The sequence below is a fragment of the Rutilus rutilus genome (assembly GCF_951802725.1).
Source record: "Rutilus rutilus genome assembly, chromosome: 11".
Lineage (NCBI taxonomy): Eukaryota > Metazoa > Chordata > Actinopteri > Cypriniformes > Leuciscidae > Rutilus > Rutilus rutilus.
This window is the reverse complement of record NC_140216.1, coordinates 12,776,383-12,803,032: the sequence shown is the minus strand read 5'-3', so window position 1 is coordinate 12,803,032 and position 26,650 is coordinate 12,776,383. Positions and strand designations below refer to the sequence as shown.

General features: G+C 43.8%; 1 protein-coding gene across 1 annotated transcript in view; it reads left to right on the top strand.

Annotated features, from left to right (window-relative positions):
• The window catches only part of npr1a (natriuretic peptide receptor 1a), a 116,154-nt gene that overhangs the window by 58,044 nt on the left and 31,460 nt on the right, over positions 1-26,650 (top strand). The window contains exon 5 of the mRNA XM_084424018.1: positions 4,326-4,461. Coding sequence (XP_084280144.1) covers positions 4,326-4,461 — 136 coding nt within the window. The remainder of the gene's footprint in view (positions 1-4,325; positions 4,462-26,650) is intronic.

Below are 26,650 nucleotides of genomic sequence, written 5' to 3'. Positions count from 1 at the left end.
CCTCTGGGCTCCAAGAGGGCCCGCTTGGCGGTAGACAACGCTATGCCTTGTCACTCCCAAGCCCCTCTTTCATCGCCAGCGGGCAGCAGTGGCTGTGTCCCAGACGCACTGACGCCTCCGCACACTCACTCTGCCCTTCGACGAAAGCAGGTACATGATGCACCACACACTCTGACCCCACTTCGGGCCGCTATGCTGTCTGAGTCGGGTCCCTGCATTCCGCCGCGCTGCCCCACCCCGGGTATGTCTGTGGTGCCGTTGGTCCCGCTTGCTCGGTGTCTGGGAGCCTGGCTAGCGCTTCTCAGCCCGTCTCGCTGGCTCATCCGTACTATCAGACTCGGCTATGCGATTCAGTTCGCCCGGCACCCCCCTGTTTTCAAGGGCATTCTGTTCACCCGTGTTCTGGCGGACAATGCCCCTGTGCTCAGGGCAGAGATCGCAGTCCTACTGGCGTAGGACGCGATCGAGCCGGTCCCTCCAGCCGATATGAAGACCAGCTTCTACAGCCCGTACTTCATTGTACCCAAGAAAGGTGGTGGGTTATGACCAATCTTGGACCTGCACGTCCTGAACCGGTCCCTGCAGAGGCTACCGTTCAAGATGCTTATGCAGAAACGCATTTTCAAATGCATCCGTCCCCAAGATTGGTTTGCAGCGATCGACCTGAAGGACGCGTACTTTCATGTCTCGATTCTCCCTTGACAAAGACCGTTTCTTCGCTTTGCGTTCGAGGGACGGGCATATCAGTACAAGGTCTTACCCTTCGGGCTGGCCCTGTCGCCCCGCGTCTTCACAAAAGTCACGGAGGTGGCCATTGCTCCCATGTGCGAGCGTGGTGTTCGCATTCTCAACTACCTCGACGACTGGCTCATTCTGGCCCAGTCGAGAGAGCAGTTGTGCGAACACAGGGACATGGTGCTCAGTCACCTCAGCCACCTAGGGCTTCGGGTCAACTGGGAAAAGAGCAAACTCACCCCCGGGCAGAGGATCTCTTTTCTCGGTATGGAGTTGGACTCGATCAACATGACAGCGTGTGTCCAGTCAGTGTTGAACTGCGTGAGCACACTCAGACGCAGAACAGCGGCACCACTGAAACTTTTTCAGAGGCTCCTGGGGCATATGGCATCTGCAGCTGCGGTAACGCCGCTCGGATTGCTTCATATGAGGCCGCTCCAACACTGGCTCCACGATCGAGTCCCGAGATGGGCGTGGCAGAGCGGCTCGTGCCGGGTCCAAGTGACTCTGTCGACAAACTCTCAGCTTGTGGTCGGACCCTTCGTTCCTGCGGGCAGGTGTTCCCCTGGAGCAAGTGTCCAGGCATTCTGTGGTCACCACGGATGCCTCTGCCACCGGCTGGGGGGCCACGTACAACGGGCATGCAGCTTCAGGTCTGTGGACGGGGCCTCAACTGCAGTTGTTTTATTCCCTGACCGAGGGGACCCTCGGCTCGGATGCTCTGGCACACAGCTGGCCCCGGGGCCTACGCAAATATGCATTTCCCCCAGTGAGTCTTCTTGCACAGACCTTGTGCAAAGTCAGGGAGGACGAGGAGCAGGTCTTGCTAGTTGCGCCGTTTTGGCCCAGCCGGATCTGGTTCCCGGAACTAGTGCTCCTCGCGACAGCCCCTCCCTGGCCCATTCCTCTGAGAGAGGACCTGCTCTCTCAGAGACGGGGCACCCTATGGCACCCGCGTCCAGACCTCTGGAAACTCCATGTCTGGTCTCTGGACGGGATGCGGAGGTTCTAGGTGACCTACCCCAAGCGGTAGTTGACACCATCACTTCCGCTAGAGCGGAACCTGTTCGTTGACTGATCTCACGAGGAGAACCCCCAATCTTGCTCGGTCAGAGCCGTGCTTTCCTTCCTGCAAGAAGGGCTGGAGCGAAGGCTGTCTCCCTCCACCCTTAAAGTGTATGTTGCCGCAATTGCCACACATCACGATGCAGTTGAAGGTAAGTCATTGGGAAAGTACGACCTGATCGTCAGGTTCCTGAGGGGGGAGCGAGGAGACTGAATCCTCCTTGTCCACTCCCTATACCCTCTTGGGATTTGTCTCTGGTCCTTTCGGCACTTCAGAGACCACCCTTTGAGCCTCTGCAATCAGCTGAGTTAAAAATCCTGTCCTGTAAGACAGTACTCCTGGTTGCATTGGCCTCTATGAAGAGGGTAGGGGACCTGCATGCATTTTCAGTCGACGAATCGTGCCTAGAATTCGGCCCGGGTAACTCTCACGTGATCCTGAGACCCCGGCCCGGATACGTGCCCAAGGTTCCTACCACTCCCTTCGGAGGAGGCAGACCCAGCCCTGGCTTTTCTCTGTCCCGTTTGCGCTCTGCGTCTGTACATGGACAGAACGCAAAGCCTCAGGACCTCAGTTCAGCTCTTCATCTGTTACGGAGGCCAGCAGAAGGGAAAGGCTGTCTCCAAGCAGAGGATGGCCCACTGGATAGTGGATGTCATCGCCTTGGCTTATGAAGCCCAAGGCGTGCCCTGCCACTAGGGGTGTCGCTTCTTCCTGGGCGCTGGCACACGGCGCCTCGCTGACAGACATCTGTAGAGCTGCGGGCTGGGCGACACCTAACCCGTTCGCTAGGTTTTATAGCCTGTTGAGCTGGTTTCTTCCTGTGTGCTCGCTTCAACTAGCCAGTAACACCGAAGTTCCCGCTCTAGTGTCGGCTTGCTGCGCCACTCCCTTCCTCGGAATGGATACGTGCGCTTTTTGCTCCAGTCGAGTTCCCCACTTAGGCGAACCCTGTAAGTTCCTCCGCACCGCTCCGGCAGTCGGACGTTCCGGAGCGTCCAATGCCAGGCCTAGTGCTCGTATGCTTGTGTAACTTGTGCTAGGCTGGGTTTCATATGTGTGATCCCTGCGGCGATCCCATATGCGTATTCTTCCACAACCAGCTCCCTGCGGTGAGCCTGTCTTTTTCCCTTGGCAGAGTCTGCTCTGTCGTCACTGTCCGGTGTAACCTCCCCCTTCGGGCTGGAGCCACCCCAGTGACATTCCATATGTTGCACTGCCCCTTCGGCCAGTCCATATGTGTATTCTCCACATGGTACCTCCCTTCGGGCAGGATGTGGCTCCGCAGCGTCCTTCTCCCCTGGAAAGGCACGCTTTCCCAGTGTTATCCAAGAGTTCCACTGTGTTCGGTATAACGGAACAGCAGTTGAACTCTCTCTACGCAGGTCTTCCGCCCCAGCCAGTTGGGGGTCTGAGAGTCTTGCGTATGGCGCTGGATGTGGCAGCAACCGTGGCGTTTTCCAAGGGATCGCAATTACGTCGTCGCGTCGACGTTACGTCGAACGTGAGCGACTGAAAGGGAACGCCTCGGTTACTAATGTAACCCTCGTTCCCTGAAGGAGGGAACGGGAGACGTAACGTCCCGTCGCCACCATTGCTGCATGGCCGTCACAATCTCGGCTCCTCAGCGAAAGACAATGTGTGCGTGCGCCTGCTTCCTGTTTATACCCGCGCTGCGGGGCGCATGGCGCGATTCACGCACGCCAACGCTCATTGGCTCGTTCTGTAGACACTTGAAGTTGATAGGGCTCCCTGAAGTGATCCCAATTATGTCGTCACGTCGACGTTACGTCTCCCGTTCCCTCTTTCAGGGAACGAGGGTTACATTAGTAACCGAGACGTTTTCCAGTGTGTTTGATTGATTTTCCCGTTCACCTGTTGTCTTATTAATTAACTCATTAGCTCTATTGTTTGCTCTATGTATTTAAGCCCTCAGTCTGAGTTGGTTCTCTGTCTGGCATCATTTGTATGAAGTGTAGCTGTCATTCTGTTTTTCCTGCATGTTCCCATTGTTGATTAAAAAGGCCTCTTTGTTTATCTCTAACTTGTGCATGTGTACCAATACACCAATCTGTGTATTAATTCATTGTCATTTAGATGTTACTTATATACGAGCACCATATTAACAAGTATGAAATAATTCTCACTGACTAACTCCTTATCGCCATTTTATAATTTATTTCCACTATCAAAAAAAATTATCTGTGTTGAAATGCACATGTCGGATCAGGAGAAACAGATTGTATTTCAACAGCACAAGAGCAATGTGTGATAATTAACGATGAACCAGAGTAACAGGAGAATGACGGACAGCATTAGGAACGCTTCCAATTTCTTATAGCACACAGTCTCGGTTGGGTCATCGAATTACAATCTTGCGATGATGATATTTGAAGTTTTCTTCAAAAATGCTATTAGTATGGTATCTAGAGAGCTGGTAATCTAATAAAAGTAATCAAATTTAAACTCCAATTATTTAGAGTTTTAATGCTAGTATGTAATTTGTGCACTTCCTCTCTTCCAGATGAATCTGATTTCGGGATCATTTCACGATGGAGTCATGCTGTATTCTCGTGCCCTAAACGAGACTCTGGATCTGACGGGTGTGAGGCCCCCAGGGGACATGGTCAATAAGAGGATGTGGAATCGCACATACCATGGTCAGTTCTGCTCAAATTTACCTATAGTATCACATAGACAGATTTTGGGCTAAACGACAAAAGAGTCTGGTATACAATGCATCTTATTCTAAACAGGAAGATTATTTAAACTAATCCAGAGATTATTTCATTCTCAAAAGTGCTCATTTTATCAACCTAGTACTTTATAAATGTCAACCAATCAAATTAGAGCTTGCCACGTTCAGTATGTTCTAGTTCTGTGAGCAGTATGAATCAGACAGTCAGTGAAATAACTGTGGGTGTAATCTCTAGGGCTGAGACTTGAAGTCACATAGACAGCTTGTTCACACACTCACTCACACAATTTTCTTTAATGTTAAAGCTGTGATTAGTAATATTACAGCTTGTGTGTATCATTCTGCCGTTAAGACTGCAGGTGTAACAGCCCATGATTCACAGCACAAACTGCTGAATGGAAACTGTTTCTCATGTTTCAAAGAGGCATTCAGCTGAATAGATAGCATACGTAGCTGAGCATGTTGCGTTTGGACATTCGGTTTGAATTCTACTCAACTGACCTGCTCAAACTTGTACACCAGTAAGAGCACATTAAATGTCTTAAAATTAATTGAATCTACCTTCTAAATGATTTCCCCCCAACCCCCACCCCGGTGCTTCAATACTCAGTGCAGTCACTTTGATCAACTTGGAGATTATTAGCACCTCAGAGTGAGCCGTGTGGACATGTTCTGGTCCTGCAGGTGTCTTTATCTGTAGATCGCAGGTGTCTCATTCTCTCCAGAGCTGCAGCTCCAACATGATATTTCTTGGCAAGAGTGAGTTTGTTTAAAAAAAGCAAACAAAACTCTAATGAGGAAAAATAAATACCAATCGTTTTCACCAACTAACGACTGTGTCTTTTACCGTCTTCCCTCCCTTTCTCCCTTTTGTCTGCATCTGCTCATTAATAAGATGTTTAGTTTGCTCTGCAGCTTGAGTTCAATATCCCCTCAAGGGTCCATCCAGCAGCCGTCTAAGTACAGCACACATTGCCAATTGGCAATCCTACCCGTCTTTACAACAAGGTCCAACATCCACACTCAAGTCACACTCCAATCACAGAGCTGTATGCCTCAATGATCAGAGGAAGGTATTTAGAAAGTGAAATAGGCTTTAGAGGTAAACTGTGGCTCAGTTTAGACCCTTATAGTCGATATTGTGAGTTTTATGGGTTTAGATCTTATATAACTTGTTAGCTTGCACATGTTCTTTTGCATGTGCGTGATAACAGGATACATAACACATCGATCCTGAGCCCACACACACATAAGAGCTGCTGTGCGTAATTGTTTGCAGCATGCAGCTGATGTGTCATTGTGTGTTCATATTTGTCTCTGTATGTTTTTTTGACATAAGCTTGTTGACATAGAATTGAAAAACGACAATATTAAAACAGACGAAGGTGTCTTGGAATACTCTGCAGGACAGCGGCCCTCCAAGACCAGAGCTAAATAGCCTTGTTATAAACAAACTGACAATTAAAAGAAATGGAAGAGATAATGAATAAACAAAGTTATTAATAATCGTTAATCTCGACTACAGCATCCACATTACCAGTTCAGTTTCTCTTTGATGGCATGTGCTATAGTGAAAGCTTTTGCCATCCTTGGGGGTACTTTCCACAAAATGTCCAAGCTTGCCTCTTTGTTATATGTTATGTAGATTTTTGTTTTTGTTTTGTTTATTTTGTTCTGTTTTAAAATACAGTAGGTAGTCAACCAAAATTAGGGGTGGGCGATATGGAAAAAATATCATATCACGATATTTTTCAAGAAAATCACGATTCATGATTTTACCACGATTCTTTTTCATGATGGTTTTACTATTTTGCAAGTGACTGAGCATTACAGCCAAACTAATGTCCCTATTTTAAAAACAAAGCCTTAGGTAACAAAATATAAAATAAAAAAGAATGGCAGACATTTAGGCCAAAGTGGTGAAGATAAAAATCTTTGTCATTATTTTCTTTGTTATTAAAAATTAAGAACAAAGATACACATTACACATACACAACTTAATATACAAATTAAATAAACAGTGATATTGTGATCGTGAAGTCGAACACCCCTAACCAAAATGCAAAGGGACGGTTTGCAACATTGCTCAGGGGTGCGTTTCCCGAAAGCATCGTTAACCAACTATGGTCGCAAGTTCCGTCGTTATCAGCATAGTTCAACGAGTCGGTGTTTCCCGAAACTATCGTTCCAACGAACATTCGCAAACAGCACCGCAGAGTTGTGTGGTTGGAACGACAGCTCTCGAGCTGTGGTTAGAAGCATAGTTTCTAGATTGCATGACATGTGGACGTCATTCAGTAAGATGACATTCAGTACAACTTGTGTCTTTTATTTAGAATACATACAAATGTCATTTACGTCTATGAGTTTGTCAAGAGATTTAAAGCACCATTTCTGAAGAGTGCACATGTGCGAAAGTGCTCTACTAAGTAAGGACGAGATTGAATTATAACTGAGAAAAATGAGAAATAGTCCTCAGATGCCATGTCTGTAATATAGCAAAACATCTAGCATTAATTCGATCTCAAACAGATTCATTAAAATAAGTTATTACTCCACCACGTGCGTGATGTCATGAACCAACGTGGTTGAACTAATACAGTTTCGGGAAACAGTCATGACTAGCTAGTTGATTTCTTCAACGTCTTACTATGGTAGTTAAACAGCGAGTAACGGCGTTGTTCGGGAAACGCACCATGGAATTGGAATTGTGAAAGGCTGGAATTGTGACATTTTTACTTGTAAAAATTACTATGATGGCAGTGCATGTAGTGTGCTTTCTTTTTACTGTATAGTACTATATATTGGGATCAAGTGATAGTCTAGTTCCCTTTCGTAAAGGGAACTCCCGCTGCATCGATACTCGATACTTTGGGAATGCCTTCGGCATGAAGCGTCTGAAGTCAACTATGGAACTATCCCAATCTTGATTGGTGCAACGTCACCCGTGACGTCGCATGTGACGGTGATCCGGAAGCTACAAAAGGGTCACAGGAACCAGGAAATGTTAGCTTCTGGTCTTCAGCAAGCGCTCTATGTCATCTTGTCTGTTCTATTTGGTGTTGTCTGTCCCGTGAAAAGAGTATTATTTATGGTGAATAAAAGAGAAGCTATTCAGGCAGTGTGCGTCCCCTTGCCCACGTTATTTAAGCGAGGGTGACACACACTCGCTTTGTGTAGTTTGTCTGGGAGTGGAGCATGCACGAGCGGTGCTCGAGGGCGCTGTCTGTGCAAACTGTTTTCAATGAAAAAGCTCCGCTCCCGTTTGAGCTTGTTCGATCAATTAGATCAGGCTCGCGTTTCCAGTGCATCAGGTCCCGCGTCTGTTGAGGCAGCGCGCCGCTTGTATGCATAGGATTCGCACGTGGGGCTGGCATATGATACTGAGACGGTTGCGACCCTTTCTCAGTGTTTATTAACCAGCTCCACTGGTCTCGCGCACGGTTCGGAAGCCCGCGCTGCGGCTTCTTCCGACCGTGTTAAAGACAGAGCGTTTGATTCGATCAAATAGATCAGGCTCGCGTTTCCAGTGCATCAGGTCCCGCGTCTGTTGAGGCAGCGCGCTACTTGTATGCATGGGATTCGCACGTGGGGCTGGCATATAATACTGAGACGGTTGCGACCCTTTCTCAGTGTTTATTAACCAGCTCCACTGGTCTCGCGCACGGTTCGGAAGCCCGCGCTGCGGCTTCTTCCGACCGTGTTAAAGACACAGCGTTTGATTTATCTGGCTCCGAGGAGTTAGATATTATTTATCAACACTGAATCACGTGGATATGGGGATTCGCCACCCCATATTCCCGTTAGTGAGGAGTTGCTGGAGATTGTAATCTGGGCAGTGGTTCAATTAAATGTTAAATGGCCATATAATAAGCAGGAAGCGACTAAGAAAAATAAAATGAATGAGCGCTTCCTGCAGACCCAGTCACAATCTTCGTGTCAGAGCCTTCCCTTTTTTCACTGATCTCCATACTGAGGTATCGAGATCGTGGAAAAATCCATTTTCATCTCAATTATTTCCCCCCCATGTATATATTTACTCATCCATTAGGGAATCTAATGAAAATGGTTATGAGGTGATGGCTCGGGTTGAGGAATATTTTGCGAAATATTTTCTCCCCGACATTGCGTCACCCCTGATAGCTCAGACACTTCCCTCCAAATCTCGTACATCGAATTTGTTAGGGAAAGCATATATGGCGGTGGGTCGAGCCGGTGCATGCCCACACACAATGGGGTTATTACAGGCATATCTGGAAGCAGGTGGATGATAGTAAGCGGATGGATGATAGCTTGGTGTCAAGCAGGTGGATGATAACTGGGAGGTCTCACTCAATGGTATTACTGAATTTCATAGAGTAGCTGACTTATCTCTTCGTATTATTAAAGAGACGGTCCGTGCTATTGGCCGTTCTATGGCAGCACTAGTCGTCTCAGAGAGACATTTATGGCTTAATCGCTTGTGGATCGGGGAGAAAGACAGGGCTTTCCTTCTCGATGCTCCCCTTTCACCTTCCGGCCTCTTTGGCGACGCGGCAAGATCCGTTGTCGAGAGGCTTCAGGAGGCAGAGCGACAATCAGCTATCCCCAGTTGTCAGTCCAGGTCTCATGGGGTTGCTGCCAGGGGGCAGCCTCATGGGACAGCCGCCAGCTCCTCATATTTTGAGAAGGTTTCCTCTCGTGCCCCCCCGTATAAGGCTTGGGGCCAGAAGAAACTTTCTCGCACGAAGCACTCCATACCGAAGACAGGTCTGAGGACTGTCTCTCGGGCTAAGATGGCTTCAACTAAGAGGTCTTGTCGTAACACGCAGACCCTTATGGGCATTCCCCCAGGAGAGCGAGTACAGGAGTCTCGCCCCCTTATGCAGCCCTTAGGAAATCGATGTTTGCTTCCCGCCGCCGATGGCGCTTCGGGACACATCGGCTTCCAGCGAACACAAATCGCAGTATCTGCCCGATAACGTTGCGGCCCTGTCGAGTTCGCCGCCTCTCAGGAGGTCTGTAGAGAGCATATTTCGGTTAGTTCCTGCCAGTTAGCTGCTTCAGGTCACCGAAGCCATTTGGAAATTTATAGCCGAGGCCAGTCTCGAGGGACTGGTCCCCATAATGGCATATTTAGACACCCCGAGGGGTCTTCAAAATATATCCTAGGGGGTCCTGCTTACAGTGGAGCTAATATACAAATATTATCTACTAAGGGTGGTTCACATGTCGGCCAGCCCCGAGCAGGGTCGGTTCTTGGAACAGGAAGTCTAGTCCCTCTTAACACAGGAAACCTCAAAGTGGGCTCTTCCTTGGTTACGGGAGCCTGGGTTCTACAGCTGGCACTTCATAGTTCCTATGAGGGGGGGAGTTAGGCCTTATTTTGGATCTCATGGTACTGGATCAACCTCCGAGGGGGTTCAGATTCAAGTTACCGACTGTTAGTCAGACCAGCTCCGAGGACTGGTCTGTCTTGATAGATCCACAAGCTCCTTAACTCCTCTTTCCCTTCTAACCCTATCACAGGAAGTTTCCGAGATCCGCTTTTGGGGGGAAAAGCGCATCAGTTCTGGACTCTTCCAGTCGGCCTAGCCTTATCCCCTCGCACCTTCACTAAATGTATGGACACGGCCCTTGCTCCATTGAGACTTCAGGGGGTCCGTATCTTATAGATGACTGGCTCATTTTGGCTCAGTCGAAAAGAACTAGCAATTCAACATCGAGATGTTGTTTTGCGTCATCTGAGGTGTGTGGGGTTGAGACTCAATGTGAAGGAAAGTTCCTTAACTCCTCTTCAGAGGACTACGTCCCTGGGAGTAGAGTGGGACTTAGTCACGATGCGGGCACAATTGTCTCCTGCTCGTATAAATACTATCTTAAACACATTGAAGAGTATTAGGTTAGGCCAGGCTATCACTGTCAAACACTTTCAAGGAGTTTTGGGTCTTATGGCTGCAGCTTCCACGGTAGTACCCTTTGGTCTGCTCCATATGAGGGCCTTGCAGTGGTGGCTCAGGAACAAGGGTTTTTGTCCTCTGGGAAACCCTTTTCGTACGATCAGAGTTACGCGCAGATGCCTTCGTTCTCTTGTCGCATGGAAGAAACCATGGTTCCTGTCTCAGGGCCCGGTTTTGTGAGCACCATGTGAGAGAAAAACTCTGACCACGGATGCGTCCCTAACGGGCTGGGGTACGGTTATGGAGGGCCGTTACACCCGAGGTACTTGGAAAGACCATCATCTCACATTGCATATTAATCGCTTGGAGATGTTGGCCGTATTTTTGCCCTGAGGCACTTCCTTGTAGACCTCAGAGGCCATCATGTTCTTGTTAGGACAGACAATATGTCGGTGGTCTCTTATATCAACTGCCAAGGGAGGATTGAGACCTCGCCCTCTTTGTAGACTGGCGCATCAAATTCTTCTTTGGTCCCAGGACAAATTTCTCTCCATCAGATCTATTTATATTCCTGGGGTTGATAATATGGGAGCAGACATCCTGTCGAGGCAGGGGCTGAGGCCCGGGGAATGGCGGCTCCACCCTGAAGTGGTTGAGCTTATATGGAGAGAGTTTGGCCGGGCGGAGGTTGACCTGTTTCGCTTATCATGAGAACTCTCATTGCCCGCTCTGGTACTCTCTCTCACATCCAGCTCCTTTGGGCTTGGATGCCATGGTACAGATGTGGCCGAGGTCACATCTGTACACTTTTCCCCCGATCGCTCTGCTCCCTGGGGTTCTAGAAAGGGTCAGGAGGTACGGAGTGAGACTACTCCTTGTAGCTCCGTACTGGCAGGCCCGAATTTGGTTTTCGGACCTTATTAGTCTCTTGGAGAGTTCTCCATGGAAAATTCCTATTAGGAGAGATCTTCTGTCTCAGGCTGATGGTACATTATTTCATCCCCGACCAGAGTAATGGAGACTATGGGTCTGGCCCCTGAGGGGGTCACACCCATAATTAGGTTGCCCTTTCCACCGAGGTGGTCAGGACATCCATACTAGAACCCCACTCTACTAGGAACTAAACAATTAAGTTAGGGAGGGCATTGAACCCAGTTTATTACTGCCCACTGGCTTCAGTACTGGTGTTCCATCCCGCTCTCTAACGGGATCTCCTGTTCATGCTTAGGGCCTCTGTGGCGGCCTCAGTGCCCTCCGCAAGCCTCTAAGGGTGTTCTCGAAAGGACGTTCCCACTGAAACTCCATGTTCCTGTAGATTGGAGGATGAATCCTTTTCATCCAGCCTATTGGCATCAGGCTGATGGGTTATCCCTGGCACCCATCATGTCCTGTGGGTGAGGTATACCAATATATATTTGAGATATATAAGTATATATAGGAGAATCTATTGAGTCTGCTTCCTGCTCGTCTTACTCCCTGGAAGAGTGGTGGTGCTGCCCCCTCTTACTTGCTAGCGTGGGAGCCACTCAACGTTATTTTTGCCCGGTACTGAGGTACCTGTAGGCAATGTTAAGATTCTTCGGGTATTCCATCCTCCATCGCATGTGTCGGATGGTCAAGGTCGTAGCCTTTGAGGTTCCTACATTAGGCCTTAGGCTGAGAGGAGTCAGTCCATCTAGTTATGCATCAAGGGTTAGGAGCTATTCCCTTTATTAAGAGTACAGTTGGTTATCTAAAACCACTTATATTTGAAGTACAAGGTGCGCTTTTGCTTTCACCTCTCATCTAATATTTTCTACGGTCTGGGGCTCCCATCCATGAGGTCAGTCGAGCCTCCGGCTCCAGACCTCCCCTTCTTGCACCAAATCTTATGACAAGCTAGTTTGGATCTGCCCTCCACTCATTCTATCGTCCGTGAGTGTTCCAGATGCTTTACACCAGGGCGTTTTCTCTCAGTGTGGCGGCGTGGGTATTTGTTCCCCAAAGTATCGAGTATCGATGCAGCGGGAGTTCCCTTTACGAAAGGGAACGTCTCGGGTTACGTATGTAACCCTCGTTCCCTGAGTAGGGAACGAGACGCTGCATCCCTCGGCCACACTTTTCGCGCCCCTGAGAACGACTTGCTTTGACCAATTAGAAGCTAACATTTCCTGGTTCCTGTGACCCTTTTGTAGCTTCCGGATCACCGTCACATGCGACGTCACGGGTGACGTTGCACCAATCAAGATTGGGATAGTTCCATAGTTGACTTCAGACGCTTCATGCCGAAGGCATTCCCAAAGTATCGAGTATCGATGCAGCGTCTCGTTCCCTACTCAGGGAACGAGGGTTACATACGTAACCCGAGACGTTTTCTAACACATGGATTTATTTACTTTGTCAATATTATTTATAAATAAAACATTTGAATCTACATTTAATAATTCACAGATGTAGCCTATTTCAACATGTCACGCATATTCGTTATCTGTCCTTTTTTTACATGTTTTCCCGTACAACATTAACTTAACTGTTCATTAACTTAACATGCTAGTTACTACTAATAATTTATATAACTATATATAAAATATATGGGAAAAAAACAAAAACAAATGAATGAAAAATAAGATCCAGTGCACAAGCAAACCAAAGAACGAATGAATAACCAAATATTACACATAAAAAAATGAAAAATAATTGATTAAGGATTGATTAATGGAAATACATAACGATTATTCAATTCACTTTGATGGAACTTTACTATTAAATAAATTGCATCTTAAATCTTAAAAAATGCTTTAAAAAATTGTGTAGAAAGAACAAACAAATGAAAAGAAAAATAAGAACTAGTACACATGCAAACAAAAGAAAGAAAGAACATATAAATAAATATTACAAAGAACAAACAAATGAAAGGAAAGTAGTGCACAAGCAAACAAAAGACAGAACAAATGTATAAACAAATTTTAGAAAGAACAAACTAACTAATTCACAAATAAGCAAAACAAAAAACAAAAACAAAAACAAATTGAAAGCATTAGAAAAATGTGAATAAATGAAAGAATAAACAAACAAACAAGAAAAAGAAGCAACTAAAACAAAAGAAAGAACTGACAAACCAAACTAAAGAAAGTGGTGGAAAACAAATGAACAACAGATATTTGAAGGAGTATGCTGTATATCAGTGATAAACTATACACACACAGTGATTCTTATTCTTATGTTTACGGTTTCTTTTTTCCATTCAGACAGCCATTCTTCATGAATCTTTAGTCTTTATTAATCAAAACAACTTATAGTCCTTGCAGAAGAATAAATCTGTGGATGTAATGACTATACCCACTCTCACAATGAAACACAGTGGACTCCTCTGTTGTCATGAGAAAACAAAAGCATTATTGCTTATTCAGTCACTGATATGCGATTGAGAGAAATCCAGAAGTTCACAGCCGAATAACCTCATAATTCATTCTTTAATTCAGAATCCTATTTAAATTGTTTGTGACTGAATGATCCTCCCATTGCTGTTTGTTTGGGCCCAATATGTCCCCAATTTAAACGCAAATGCCGTCAAGCTTCTCAAATTGCCTGTTCTTCCTGTTCCCCTGTTCCAACACTCTTCACGCCTTTTCACCTTTCGGCTCCATCTCTTTCTCCGCCCTTCCATTTATCTGCCTGAAATACCCATTATCTTATCTCTCTCTGTCTCTCTCTCTCCCTCTGATGACCCACTATGCATAAATCCAATCTCACAATATTTACCACAGACAAATTCAATCACCCAGGCCTTTCTCCCTACTACATATCAATTCGTGAAGCAGAACACACCAGCACCCAAAACACCAATAACTCCTTCAGGGCACAGCTAAACACAAAATAAATGTGCTATCTCTCTCTTGTGTTGCTTGTATGTCATGTTGGAACACCTCATAGAACTTAGTGACACTTGGTGGATGTGAAAATAAAATTTGTAGATAAAATGTTTTAGTTACTCAAGGCTAATAAGATATCAAGTAGAACTTCTTTTAGCAACCCTTAACACCCGAACATTGTGGAGGGGTTGCTAAAGTGTCATGAAACCCCCCTGTTTTAGCAATGTTCATTCACAAGTCGTTGTGTATAAGGTGGGAATAGGGGAGACGACAACCAGTAAAACAGACCTCATTGTCCACTTTATTTTTCAAAGATTAACCGTGAAGGTTAAGCAAGGTGTTAGGTAAGGTGTTTTTTGTGAATGTGCGAGACTCTAATTTATTAGCCGCTATGGGGAAATAACGAGAAGAATATATCAAACTGCAGTAAACTGTAAAACATTCTGCGCTACAAACCAGCGAGTTTATAATTAAGACAATATTAAAATAATATGGTAAGAAATACTAGTTTGCAATATCAAGCAGCATAACTAGCTGTTTTGTACAGCTAAAAATAGCTGGAAGCGAATTACACCGGAAGCCAGCCTCATTAAAATTACAAATGGCCGTGCCCGCGATTAACCTAAAAAATTAAGTGGATACAGACAAACTAATATTAAAATGTGACCAGAAAAATAAAATGTATTTTAAAAATATAACCCCAAAACAACAAATACACAAAAAAACTTAGAGACTACTAACAGCTATCATGGTCCAATCAAATAAGTTTTGATCAATTATTCTTAAAAATATCAGCATTATAATTTTGCAGAGCCATTGGTCTAATAGGTATAATATAATTTTCATTATGTTTACAAGCACTACAATCTCTGAACAACTGCCATGCATCAGTTTAACACAAAATGAAAGGCATTTTTGTCCATTCTTCTTTGAATTTTTGGTCTACATCATTGTGTTCTGTTTATCAGCATAATCACTGAAGAAGAATCATTGTCATCGCAACCCATGATCAGACGCCCAGTATCCTTGTTAACACATAGGCTATATTTAATTTGAAGAAGACATGATGAAATATGTGCACATACACAGTGGTGCATCATGTTTGGAGCTCTCATGCACGCTCAGCACTTTATGTATTAAATATTGTTACAGTCATATTTTCGATGTGTTGGTAGTCAAACTCCAGCTCTGACCGCATCATGGGTATAATGCAAACAACACTTTTGAGCTGCTGTACTGACACTTACAACACGTCCGAATGCAGAGCTGAACAGGCAGAGGTGAACGAACAGGGCTGAAATATCATTTGTGACATTTGAATTCTCAACTGTAATGCGATCTCGTGCTTAATGAAGTGAAGTGATTGGATTAAAAGAGTGTATTCTCATGAATAATGCGGTGAAAAGCTCAGAAACTGATGACGTAGACCAGACCCGTACTCATCAGCCACGGCAGCCAATCACCACTCCAAGTTAATGCACCTCACTTTTTGTGATGTTGGTTCAACTTTGTTTCAAACTTTGACTGACAATTGTTTCAGTAGCCTACCAAACAGCTCCTCAGAGCTAGGTGTACAGGTGGTCAGAATGAAGTGCAGATACGCTGTCAAAAGATGTCGGGAGTGGGCTATTGTCAGTCAGACCGCCCGCTCCGTCCAAAGTATAGGTACACCAGAGTTCCGACCGCTACCGTCTTTATACTTTAAAACAGCGGTCCCCAACCTTTTTTGCGCCACGGACCGGTTTAATATCAGACAATATTTTCTCCATGTTTTCGGTGCTGATGCGTTCATGTAAGGGTGGCGCTGCCAATAAAGCACCTAAAAGCTGTCACAACGAACCGGCAAAATTAATGTTTATGAATATTACAATATTACGTTTTGAATTGTTCTGTTTAAAAGTAGACATTTCAAGCTTTCTATATATGTCTCAGGTCTGTGAGGCAAGTAGGCTACCTTATACGCTGAGTTTCAGTTCATTTATGAAACCAGCTCCAGTTTACGCGCCGGCGCCTCAGTGTCGTGATTATCTATTTTCTAATATATTTACTTCTTATTTATTAAATACAGACAATTGGTTGATAAAACATTGATTAAAATTAAGATACAATTAATACAAAACGAAATTAAATTTAAAGACAGGCTTTGTGCTTTCTGTTTGAGATCTCTGTGAAAGTTTTAAAGCAGTCTTTTAGTGCCGCTTTCAGAGCGCTCACGTCCGTAACGGAGAACTGTCCCGTCCGTAACATCGTTTTTTTGTTTGTTTTTTTGTGTGTAAAATAAATTTCTAAATAAATGCGACTTATAGTCCAGTGTGACTTAGGCTATATATGTTTTTTCTTCTTCATGGCGCATTTTTTGACTGAGAGCGACTTATAGTCCGGAAAATACGGTAAGTTGTTTATTCTTTCTGTGCGGCCCGGTACCAAATGTCCCACGGACCGGTACTGGTCCGTGGCGTAGTGGAAGAGTTTTGTGCAGCATTTAGTGCAAATATTTTTTATCAGGTAATACATATTATTTATCAGTGTGTTATACCCGAATAAATAATAATGAAAAAAAGTTCAAAAGTCAGACTGTAAGCGAATGAGACTTACAGGAGAGTATGACTGCTATTCACACCCTTATTAAAATGGCTGTAATCTGTTACCACAATAGTACTTGATCTGTTTAAAATGATTTCATTGGTATATGTCTGGTAAGGTGATAAATTAAAATTCTAAATTAAAATTTGTCTAAACCCGTTATTCATTTTTTCTATTTTTGATCTGAGCGCACAATCAGCCTGTTGCCGACCCCTGCTCTAGAGTGTTACCAGTCCTAATCCAATCAGCATAACTATTCAAATGCATAGATGCTAATCCAATCAGCATAATTATTCAAATGCATAGATGCTAATCCAATCAGCCTAACTATTCAATGGCTGGGGCTCGGGCTCCAAGAGCCATTAAAGACAAAAGGTTAAATTCAGTCTACTAAACTTTCTCAGTTTATATACTATTGAATTGGAACCTAAATTAAACATTTAATAAATTTGTAATACAACAGGGTCAAGAGAAAAAAAAAGATACCCAGTCAAGTTTAATACAAAGTTAATATTTTCAAGGTAATATTTATATAATTTGCTTTGGCTTAAGTACAGTGGCAAAATAAATGCCAATTATTTAATTTCTGAAACATAAACCTTTCTTATGCTTAATATTTTTCACACACATTATAAATGGGACTTTCTGCATGAAAATATATAATTGGCTTTATATCTTAGGTAGGGTGTCTATTGAGACCATCAATAAATGTGGACGTCCTTGGCATCAAAAAATGTAAAAAGCCCTGCAATCATGATTAACCATGATTAAACATTTCTATCAACTGACAGCACTAGTCAATTTGTATATGGACTAAAGAATCTTTAGAGAAAAATATGAGGCAAAGCTGTTATAATTGCATACATTTAGTATTTTTTCATTTTCATCACCCACTCGCTCTCATCTAATCCATGCTATCCTTTTTTCTGCATTTCCTTGTTTCTGTCCTTCATCATGTGAGGTGTATTAATGCAGGTGTGTGTGGACAGAACAAGGTATCTGTCCATAAAACCAAACAAGGTCATCTGGGTTTTTTCTTTTGTCCTGTAACATCTGCGTCCTCCTCTCAGAGGTTGTCATCTGCAGACCCATCTCCTTTACCCAGCCTACCCTGCTCTGTCTGTTTTTCTTTCCCTATCCATTTCCTCCCTCTCTTGTTCACGCTTTCCTCTTACACTGCTTTCCTTGGCCTTTGTGCTCCCTCTTCCTCTTTCACAAAAGTGGCAGAGGAGGTTGACAGGTCTATGTTCTCATTCCATGTTCCATAATTTCATCCTGTGTCTTCCATGTGGACGTGCTACGTTCAGTCTCCTGCATTTTTCTCTAGCTTTCTTCATTTGGTTCTAGACATTTCATTCACATGGGTGTCTCACGATTTTAGAGTGTCCCTTCAGTCTCTTTTTGGTCTCCATACAACACCAGTTTGACTGCCTGCCTGGCAGAAACCAGGAGCTACAGTCTGACATGGACTCTGGATTGAGATATTTATATTTGTGAATTTGGTAGACACTTTTATCCATTTCCACACTGAAAGCAAACAATTTGCAGTTACTGAAAGCCTTTAAAGTGATTGCCTTGTAGCAATTTTGTAACTTTTTTTCAGGTTCACAGGCAATGCACTTCTCTTAAGGCCAATTTATACTTCTGCGTCGAGTGTACGCCGTAGTGTACGTCGTAGGGTACGCACGTAGGCGACGCCGTCGTGAGCATTTATACTTCTGCGAATGTCTGTGTTGCTCTGCAGTTACACCGCCGAAACGCTAGTTGGCGCGGGTGGGTTTTAATGTTCCAGTTCCACTGTGTTTACATTCCTCGCGGCTGTTTTGAGTTTAGGTTTCTACGAGCAATGGCGACTGAAGGAGTCATACAGATGGCTGTATTTCCGCACTTCTTCAAGCAATCTCTCGGTCACTTGGTCTGTTTCCATGGCTCTTCACTGATCTTCGGAATTTAAAAATGGCGGGCGGGCGGTGCAGAGTACAGAAGATCATTCCGGAAATGCGTAGGAGGAAACGCGATGCTATCCAGCCGACCAATCACAGATCTTGCGGTCCGCGTCGCCGCGACGCGTAGTTACATTTTTGAAGAGGTGCGCGTCAGGGTACGGCGAAGGGTACGACGTATGGTACACGTCAATGCGTATGCTACGCCGTACCTTCTACGCGAACCCGACGCAGAAGTATAAATTGGCCTTTATACATGAGAGAGTAGCTCTTTTTTGAGCATTACAAATAAAAGGACAACATTTTAATAAAAAGGTAGAGCAGACTTATCATCAACCGCTTTTCCCTGCACAGTTAGGCAGTCTCTACGTCATTACCACGCATCATGTAATATAAGTGAAATTGTCAGTCTCATAAAGGCCCCCTCCATACTAATGCGATGTATGTAATAATGTTTTGGCCGTTAGATTATGCAAAGCTTAAAGGGACACTTCACCCATTTGCATTAAGCTTTGTATCGTTAGAAACCCAGTCATAATTTTGAATGGTCGTACAATAGCACTTTGAGATTTCGTTGAAATGTAAAGTGCATCATAAATAAAATGTATTATTATTATTATTATTATTATTACTATTCCCCTGAGATGGGAGAAATACGGATTTCAGTGTTGCAGTTCCTGTTTATAATGATGTAAAAATCGTCATTTCGCGTCATTCTAAGCAGGAAGTCCCATATCTTTGTGGAGGGGTTGAGACTACAAACACTCGTTCCTCATTTTTCCAGGGGGTGGGACCCACTCACGCTACAGATCTATTACAGATCAGTGGGTGGGAATTCACTTGCAGAAACTAAAAACAATATCCACCATCTTGTTTGGAAGCTAAGCTAGCAGGCGATGTGGAGCCAGATGTGAAGTTACGACAATGGCGGAAGGTACTCAATATGATATGGAAGAAGAGGATTTCGAAAGTCTGATGCTCGAATCAGATGTTCGTGGCTAATATAGCTAAGAGTAGCTGAGTAGCAATATAGCTAAGAGTAGCTGAGGCTGATGGAGGAACAGGAGGCGGCTGCTGCGGCTTCTGCAACCGAGGCAGAAGACCTGCCTGTCGCGGACGAGAAGCCCGGACTAGCTCGAGCTTTGGCGGATTGGTGGTGCCTGTGCTCTCACTGTGCATTTTAACGATGCCTATTTCTCCTGGAAGAAATACCTGAATCAGATGAGGACACGGAAGTTTGTGTTGTGAAAATTAGTGGGAGTGGCTTGCGGAGTTGTGCAATGTGGTGCATTGTGGGAGTTGTTGTCTTCCATACAAATGCGCCCTAAAGTTACTTTCTGTCTATCCTCGGTCAAGAAGGCACCAAATTCGAAATTTATGTTACATTTCTACTACATAAATGATCCACTTTCAATAAAGATTAATGTTCCCAAGGGTGAAATGCTCCTTTAAATAGATTGTGTACTTTTTTCTCCTCCTCTGTCTTCAGTTTAGGGTCTCTTATGCAAGGCTGTATTTATGTGATAAAAATTTTAAAAAATTGCTGCACAACAGCACACAATCATAGCGAATTACCACATATATGTAAAAACATTTTTTATAAATACACCCCAAAACAAAATCTGATTATAAAAGTTTTCTTTCTTTTTTACCTATGCTAAACCAAGATAGTTTGTGTTTATTCTCTTCTTTCTTCATGGTGTCGAGTGTTCTTTTTTTTTTAAGTAGTCTCTTATGTGCAAATGTATTAAAAATGTACATTTAGAAAACATCTCAGGTTAGAAGTGTAACCATGATTCCCTGAGAAGTGGAACAAGACACAAGATGCTATGGGGAATGCCTCCAGTGTGACCTGTGTCTGAAGCACGTGTATAAAGGCAACAATTGCATTGTCCGGAAACAGCCTATGACATCACTAGTATTTTAGTATTTAGTATTTATTTATTTAATCAGGGACAACACACATTAATAATACATAACCAGCACTGGTCTTCCACTGGTCTTTGCTGTATAAAATAAATATAGATTCATATTTATTACATATACGATTTAGTTTTAATCCAAATGACGCATGTGTGCTGAGTGAACGATCAGCAATCAAGAGCATGCAACAGAAGCGCTCTCTCTCTCTCTCTACCGTCATTTAACATTACTTTCTTTTACTTTATTTGCTACTGACATACCCAACCGAACTACAAACTTTCCAGCAATGTCTGTGAAAAAGGGATGCGCTCGACAAGCTCATGCATCTTTACCACTGCGCGCTTAATCCACTATATAGTGCACCTCAGCTATATAGGCAGAAATATTTAATTTGTTTAACATTCTATTAATCGAGACATTTACTTCATAAACATCCCTCTCTGATGGATCCATTCTGCTCTCTGTTTGCTCTGTTGTCGTGTTACTTTGTCACAAGCACTGTACTGTACACGCTGCGTGGTATCAGTTGTTGGTTTTGGAGCATTTTAATGAGTACGAGTACGAGTACACGAGCACAGTATTGGGCGCAATGCCGAAACTGGTATCCCTAGAACATGTCATCCACTTTTTCATCTGAAGGAGATGTAGCAGGCATCCCAGAAGCACAATGAGAGGCAGTGTCTCGTTCCCCTTCTCAGGGAACTACAGATACACTTGTAACCCGAGACGTTCCTTTTCGAATGGGAACTTGCACTGCGTCTGAACAAGACGCTTTGGGGAATAAATACCCATTCAGCCATGCTGAGGGGAATGCATGCCCTATCGACTGTGACTAAGCCCTCAAAATACTGACTCTCCCGACCTTACTGCCGGATTCAGATTCCCCAAAAGACGCACCAGCAAGCTGTCAGTGACACTATTCCTTATGGCCACTGCCTAAGCTACATAACCTAAACGAGAAAAGTCCCAGCCTTACACCTTCCCTCCTTGCAGGGCCAAGCGGTAGGGCTTGGCCCAAGGGCATAGCTCAAAGGCTTGGAATCATACCTATTGAAATATTATTTTAAGGGAATATGGCCAGGCACAAAACACTTTGGAGGGACATAACAGCGTCAACCCCTAGAATCAGCAGGGAGGCTGGCTTCTGCTACCCTAGCAGAAATAGCCTACGGCCTGTCTGCCTAAGCAGAATCCCTATATTCAAGACTCTCACGGAGGCCTCCAATGAGAAGATATTGCAAACAGGCAATAACTACTCCACACCTGATTCCAGAGACAGAAGTCCTTGAAAGCAGAGACTCAGCATACCAACCCTCCAAGCGAGGGGAGTAACTCTACTCAGGCTGAAAGGGGCTTCCAGGACATACAGAGCACCCAAACATAGCTCTGGGGGAGTGGAGTACTCTACACAACGACCCTCTAAAACAAGGGGAATACTAAGCCAAACTTAACCTGAAGTTTATCAAAGAGGCTCACAGAGAGTCATTCAACTTGATATTTATCTGCAGGGCTCTAAAGAGTGAAGTACTCAACATAACTACCCTTTATAACAAGGGGAGTACCAACCAGACTCGTCCTGACATCAGCTTATCAAGAGGTCCCACAGGAGGCCATCCAACTCAGCAGTGATTCACAGAGCTCTAGCTGAAACAGCTCATCAAACTGGCTTAAAGAAAGCCTACCTATTTGATGGTTTTGCTGATGCCTAATACTTGAAAGAAATTACACAGAGCTCTTTAAAACAACCCTCTAAAACGAGGGGAGTACTAATAACGAGTAACTGTAACTATGCTTGTAAATGAGGCTCACAGAAAGAGTCAACTTGACTCAAACAAAAAAACAGAGCTCTTAGGCAGGGGGAGTACTCAGCATGACGACGGAGTACTAACAACACTCAACATAACTGCCAACCATGCCTTGCTGCCTTAAACTTGCCAACCACCGCCGCAACAGATGTGCCAAACAGCCCAGAAGGTGAAACTGGTGAATCGAGGAGAAAGGTATCATTGCTGCCATCAGTCTACCGGTCGCGGCAGTGGTCTGTTTAGTGGCCCAGAGAGCAAGATATGTGGTTCAACGCAGCTCGGCTGCTACATCAGGGGAAAGACCCTGACCCTGGTCCAGGTCCTTAAGTAGGTCGGCCTGATATGCTTGCAGAACTGCCATAGTGTGCAAAGCAGCCATGGCCTTACCCGCTTCCACGAATGCCCTACCATTCAAGCGTGATGTAACTCTAAAGGGCTTGGAAGGCAGGATCGCTTCGAAGTCGCTCTTTCAGTGTTGATGTTTCCTCATTGAGAGATAGCTCACCAGCGTCTTTTCAATGGGAGGAATCGACACATATCCATGCACATACATCCCTTCAATATTTGCATAATTGTCATGTTGGAATCGATGGATGCAGGCCGAATACGGATTCTTCCAAGCTTACTCGATCTCTGTGTGGAGATTAGGAAGAAAGGGAAAGCTCATGGGTTATGTCCAGATAAAAATCATTCATCTAGTCTACCATCTTGCACCCCCAAGGTAGATCTAAACTACCCGAGGTGCACTCCATAAACTCCTCATACGCAGGGCAGTTGGTGAATGCTGTGAAGGCTCCATTTTCTTAAACTCTTCACCCTCCTCCGTCATTTCCTGCTCATCCTGGCTCGAAGGCTGCAGAGCACTGCCTGCTGGATCAGAGGATGTGAGAGACAAAACATTCTCCTCCAGCAGTTCACCCCTGTCAGCCACTGAGGAGCGCAAAAGGGCCATGCCTCTCTCAAACTCCTCAGCAAGCTGAGACCCCCCGATCTTAGTTTCCTCCTCACCTCAGTGATTGTAGGTCCTGAACTGCAGAGTACAGGTGTTTGCCCCAGTTTCCTCGAGAAGAGGGACAAAAACAAGAGCAGAGCTTTTACAATGAAAAATGCTCACAGTGTGCTTATTCTACTCCCTCGAGGACAGAGCGCGCATGCTCCTCGCCCAAAGAAATTAAGCACAAGTTGTGAGTCATCTGGTGTCAAATAAAATGGACACGGATCACACTTCCTGAAAAATTTGCATACACCAGCCGTTGTAATTACTTACCGACAAGTCACAACAAATGGCCCTGAAGACGAAGAAGAGGATGACGTGTTCCTCATGTGCCCTTTTATACTCACGGCCGTAACGTCATAGGCTGTCGCCGGCCAATGCAGTTGTCGCGTTTAGACACGTGCTATAGAAACTGGTCACTCTGGAGGCGTTACCCATAGCGTCTTGTTCAGATGCAGTGCGAGTTCCCATTCGAAAGGGAACTCATATTTTACTATAATGGGGTGGTGTGGTTTGGTGGTTAATGATCTTGGCTGGAAATCTAAAGGCTGTTGGTTCAAACCCCAGGAGGGGTTACACATTAGCGAGACACTTAACCCTAGGTGACTTCAGGGAGATGGACCATGTAGTAAAAATATACTGTTGCTTAGATAAGACAGTATCTGCTATACCCATAACATTAATTATTCTGTCTTCTGTTGATGTTTAATCCACAAGTACACCCAGTCCGATGCCCTGTTTTTAATGTCAGTGGCATTTTGATTTCCTTCAGTTCGCACAGTTATTTTACACTATAGTTAATAGGAAGCAGTGCTGAGCATTTAATAAATGCATCAGTGCACACAGCACACTTATCTAATAGTGGCTTTAATGGCTGTGCAGCCGAGCTCCCATAGGGAGGAATGATAACACTGACGCGGCATTCACTTCCATTACTTTAAGTGCTTTCCACCTCGCTCTTTCACTGTCCCAATGACCCTTACATTATTACCCAAGAGATTCAGGTCATAAATCCGCTGTGCTACTTATGACCTGAGCTTAGGTCAGAGGGCACAAGGTCTCTGATGAGATTCTTTTGAGGATCTGCAGCCCTCCATGCAAGAAGACATGGACTAAATTCTCTCAAAGCTATGATGAAGGGGACTGTCCAGCAGAGAGAGGCTGATAGATGATGGAATTGAGATCCCACAAGAAACAGAACAGATGGAAAGCTGAGATGATCTACAGATGACATGTTAGAGTCCATTTTAGGTTCCTCGCAAGTATTAAAGGACCCTTTAGATGCCTTTCAAGTGTTTGTAATAATTTTTTTTTTTGAAGATCTTAAGAAAAGGTTAAGATGGTCAATATTTACCATACCTTTTTGGTTTGTTTTTTTAGCAATGACTTTGCACCATTTTTCTTTTTTTTTTTAAACAGGCCTAGAAGAAAGTTTCAAATGCTACAGCCTATAAAAGCAGCTGCTCTCATAATATATATATTATATATACTTATGAAATAGAAGTAAAAGTTAATAAGTTAAGATGTAGGCTAAATTATAGCCAATATTTCTTTTGTCCACTATCTTGATTTAATTGTTTCAATATGGGGGAATGAATTAATATTTGTATCCAGCAAGGATACATTAAATTGATCAAAAGTGACAGTAAAGACATTTATAATGTTACAAAATATTTCTATTTCAAATAAATGCTGTTCTTTTGCACTTTCTATTCATCAAATAATCCTAAAACAATTGTTTTCGACATTGATAATAATAAGAAATGTTTCTTGAGCAGCACATCAGCATATTAGAACGATTTCTGAAGGATCATGTAATACTGAAGACTGGATTAATGGCTGCTGAAAATTCAGGTTTTGAATTGCAGTGTTTTGGGGGTTTTTTTGTGCAAATTATTTACAAATTGTGGCTAATTAAAATGTAAATAACTAAAATATATTTAACATGATGATTTACTGAATTATATATGATATTCCAGATAATATTTTAATAATTTGCAGTGGCTTTGGTGTATTCATTTTATTAAACCCAAAAGCAGTTTTATAATAGCACACTTTTTTTCTCACTCAATAGAAATGAAAATATATAGAGGCCTTTTTATTTTAGGAAAGGGGTCCCTCATAAGCAAAACGATACTGAAAAACTCTGTCTTACAAGACAAAATAATGTTGCTATCTACCAACAGCTCTGGCATCGGGAGCACACTTATGATGACTTTAAATGTTGTGTATGGAGGCAGATCAGTAGTTTTGGAGCAGAGCTTTAGTGTCATGTGTAAACCGATTAACAGTCATACTCTTGAAAATAGCTTGCTTGGATATGTTGATGATGTGCTAATCAAGACATAATTGCAATGAGTCATAAAAGTTGGTTGATAAGCATGCTCGCTCAAGCGTAACCGCTGAAATGTGGTAATATGATCTATATATTGTGCTGATTCACATGGGTTTCAGTTACACTGAGAGCAGAGTGCTGGCACAGGCCTTAGTTTGGATACTCTGATCCAGCATGTGCTAGTGTTTAGCTTCACAACAGCTTCAGCCTGAAATATATATGTATGAGGATCACAGTTTTACCCAGTGCATGATTCTCTAACATACTAAACTTTTGTCTCTTTATTTTACTCAGATTTTTCTTTTTATTGGGGAGGGAGAATTTTTCATTAATTTATTGTGATTTGCTCTTAATTGGATTGGAGAGGTGTCTGAACATAATCACATAATATCTAGTTTGTAATGTATTGGTCAAAGTTATAGTCATTGGTTGAAATTGGCAGCATTTAAAGTTGTAAGTTTCAAGTTTCAAAGAAATAAATACAAAGTTCTGTCATGAAACTCTAGATGACAGGCTGATAGGTCTCAAGCTTAACTCAAACTTCTGTAGTAATAACATCGTTCTCTACAGGGCTCAGCTGATTGGATCATGTTGCATCAGCAACCAATAAGCTTACTGCTCAACTTTCATACTTGGTCAGGGTTTGCTGTAGCAGTCTACAGCGCACTTTTTAGAATACCTCTGAAATTCAACATCTAAAATAAGTGACCCATGCATGAGTGAATGTCTAAGCATGTAAGCTGCAGCGATTACGTTATAGTGTTTATACAGCATCTGCAGCAAGCAGTCTATGTAATTGCTGTGAGGATACTGCGACTAAGCATTGCGGATATGAGAA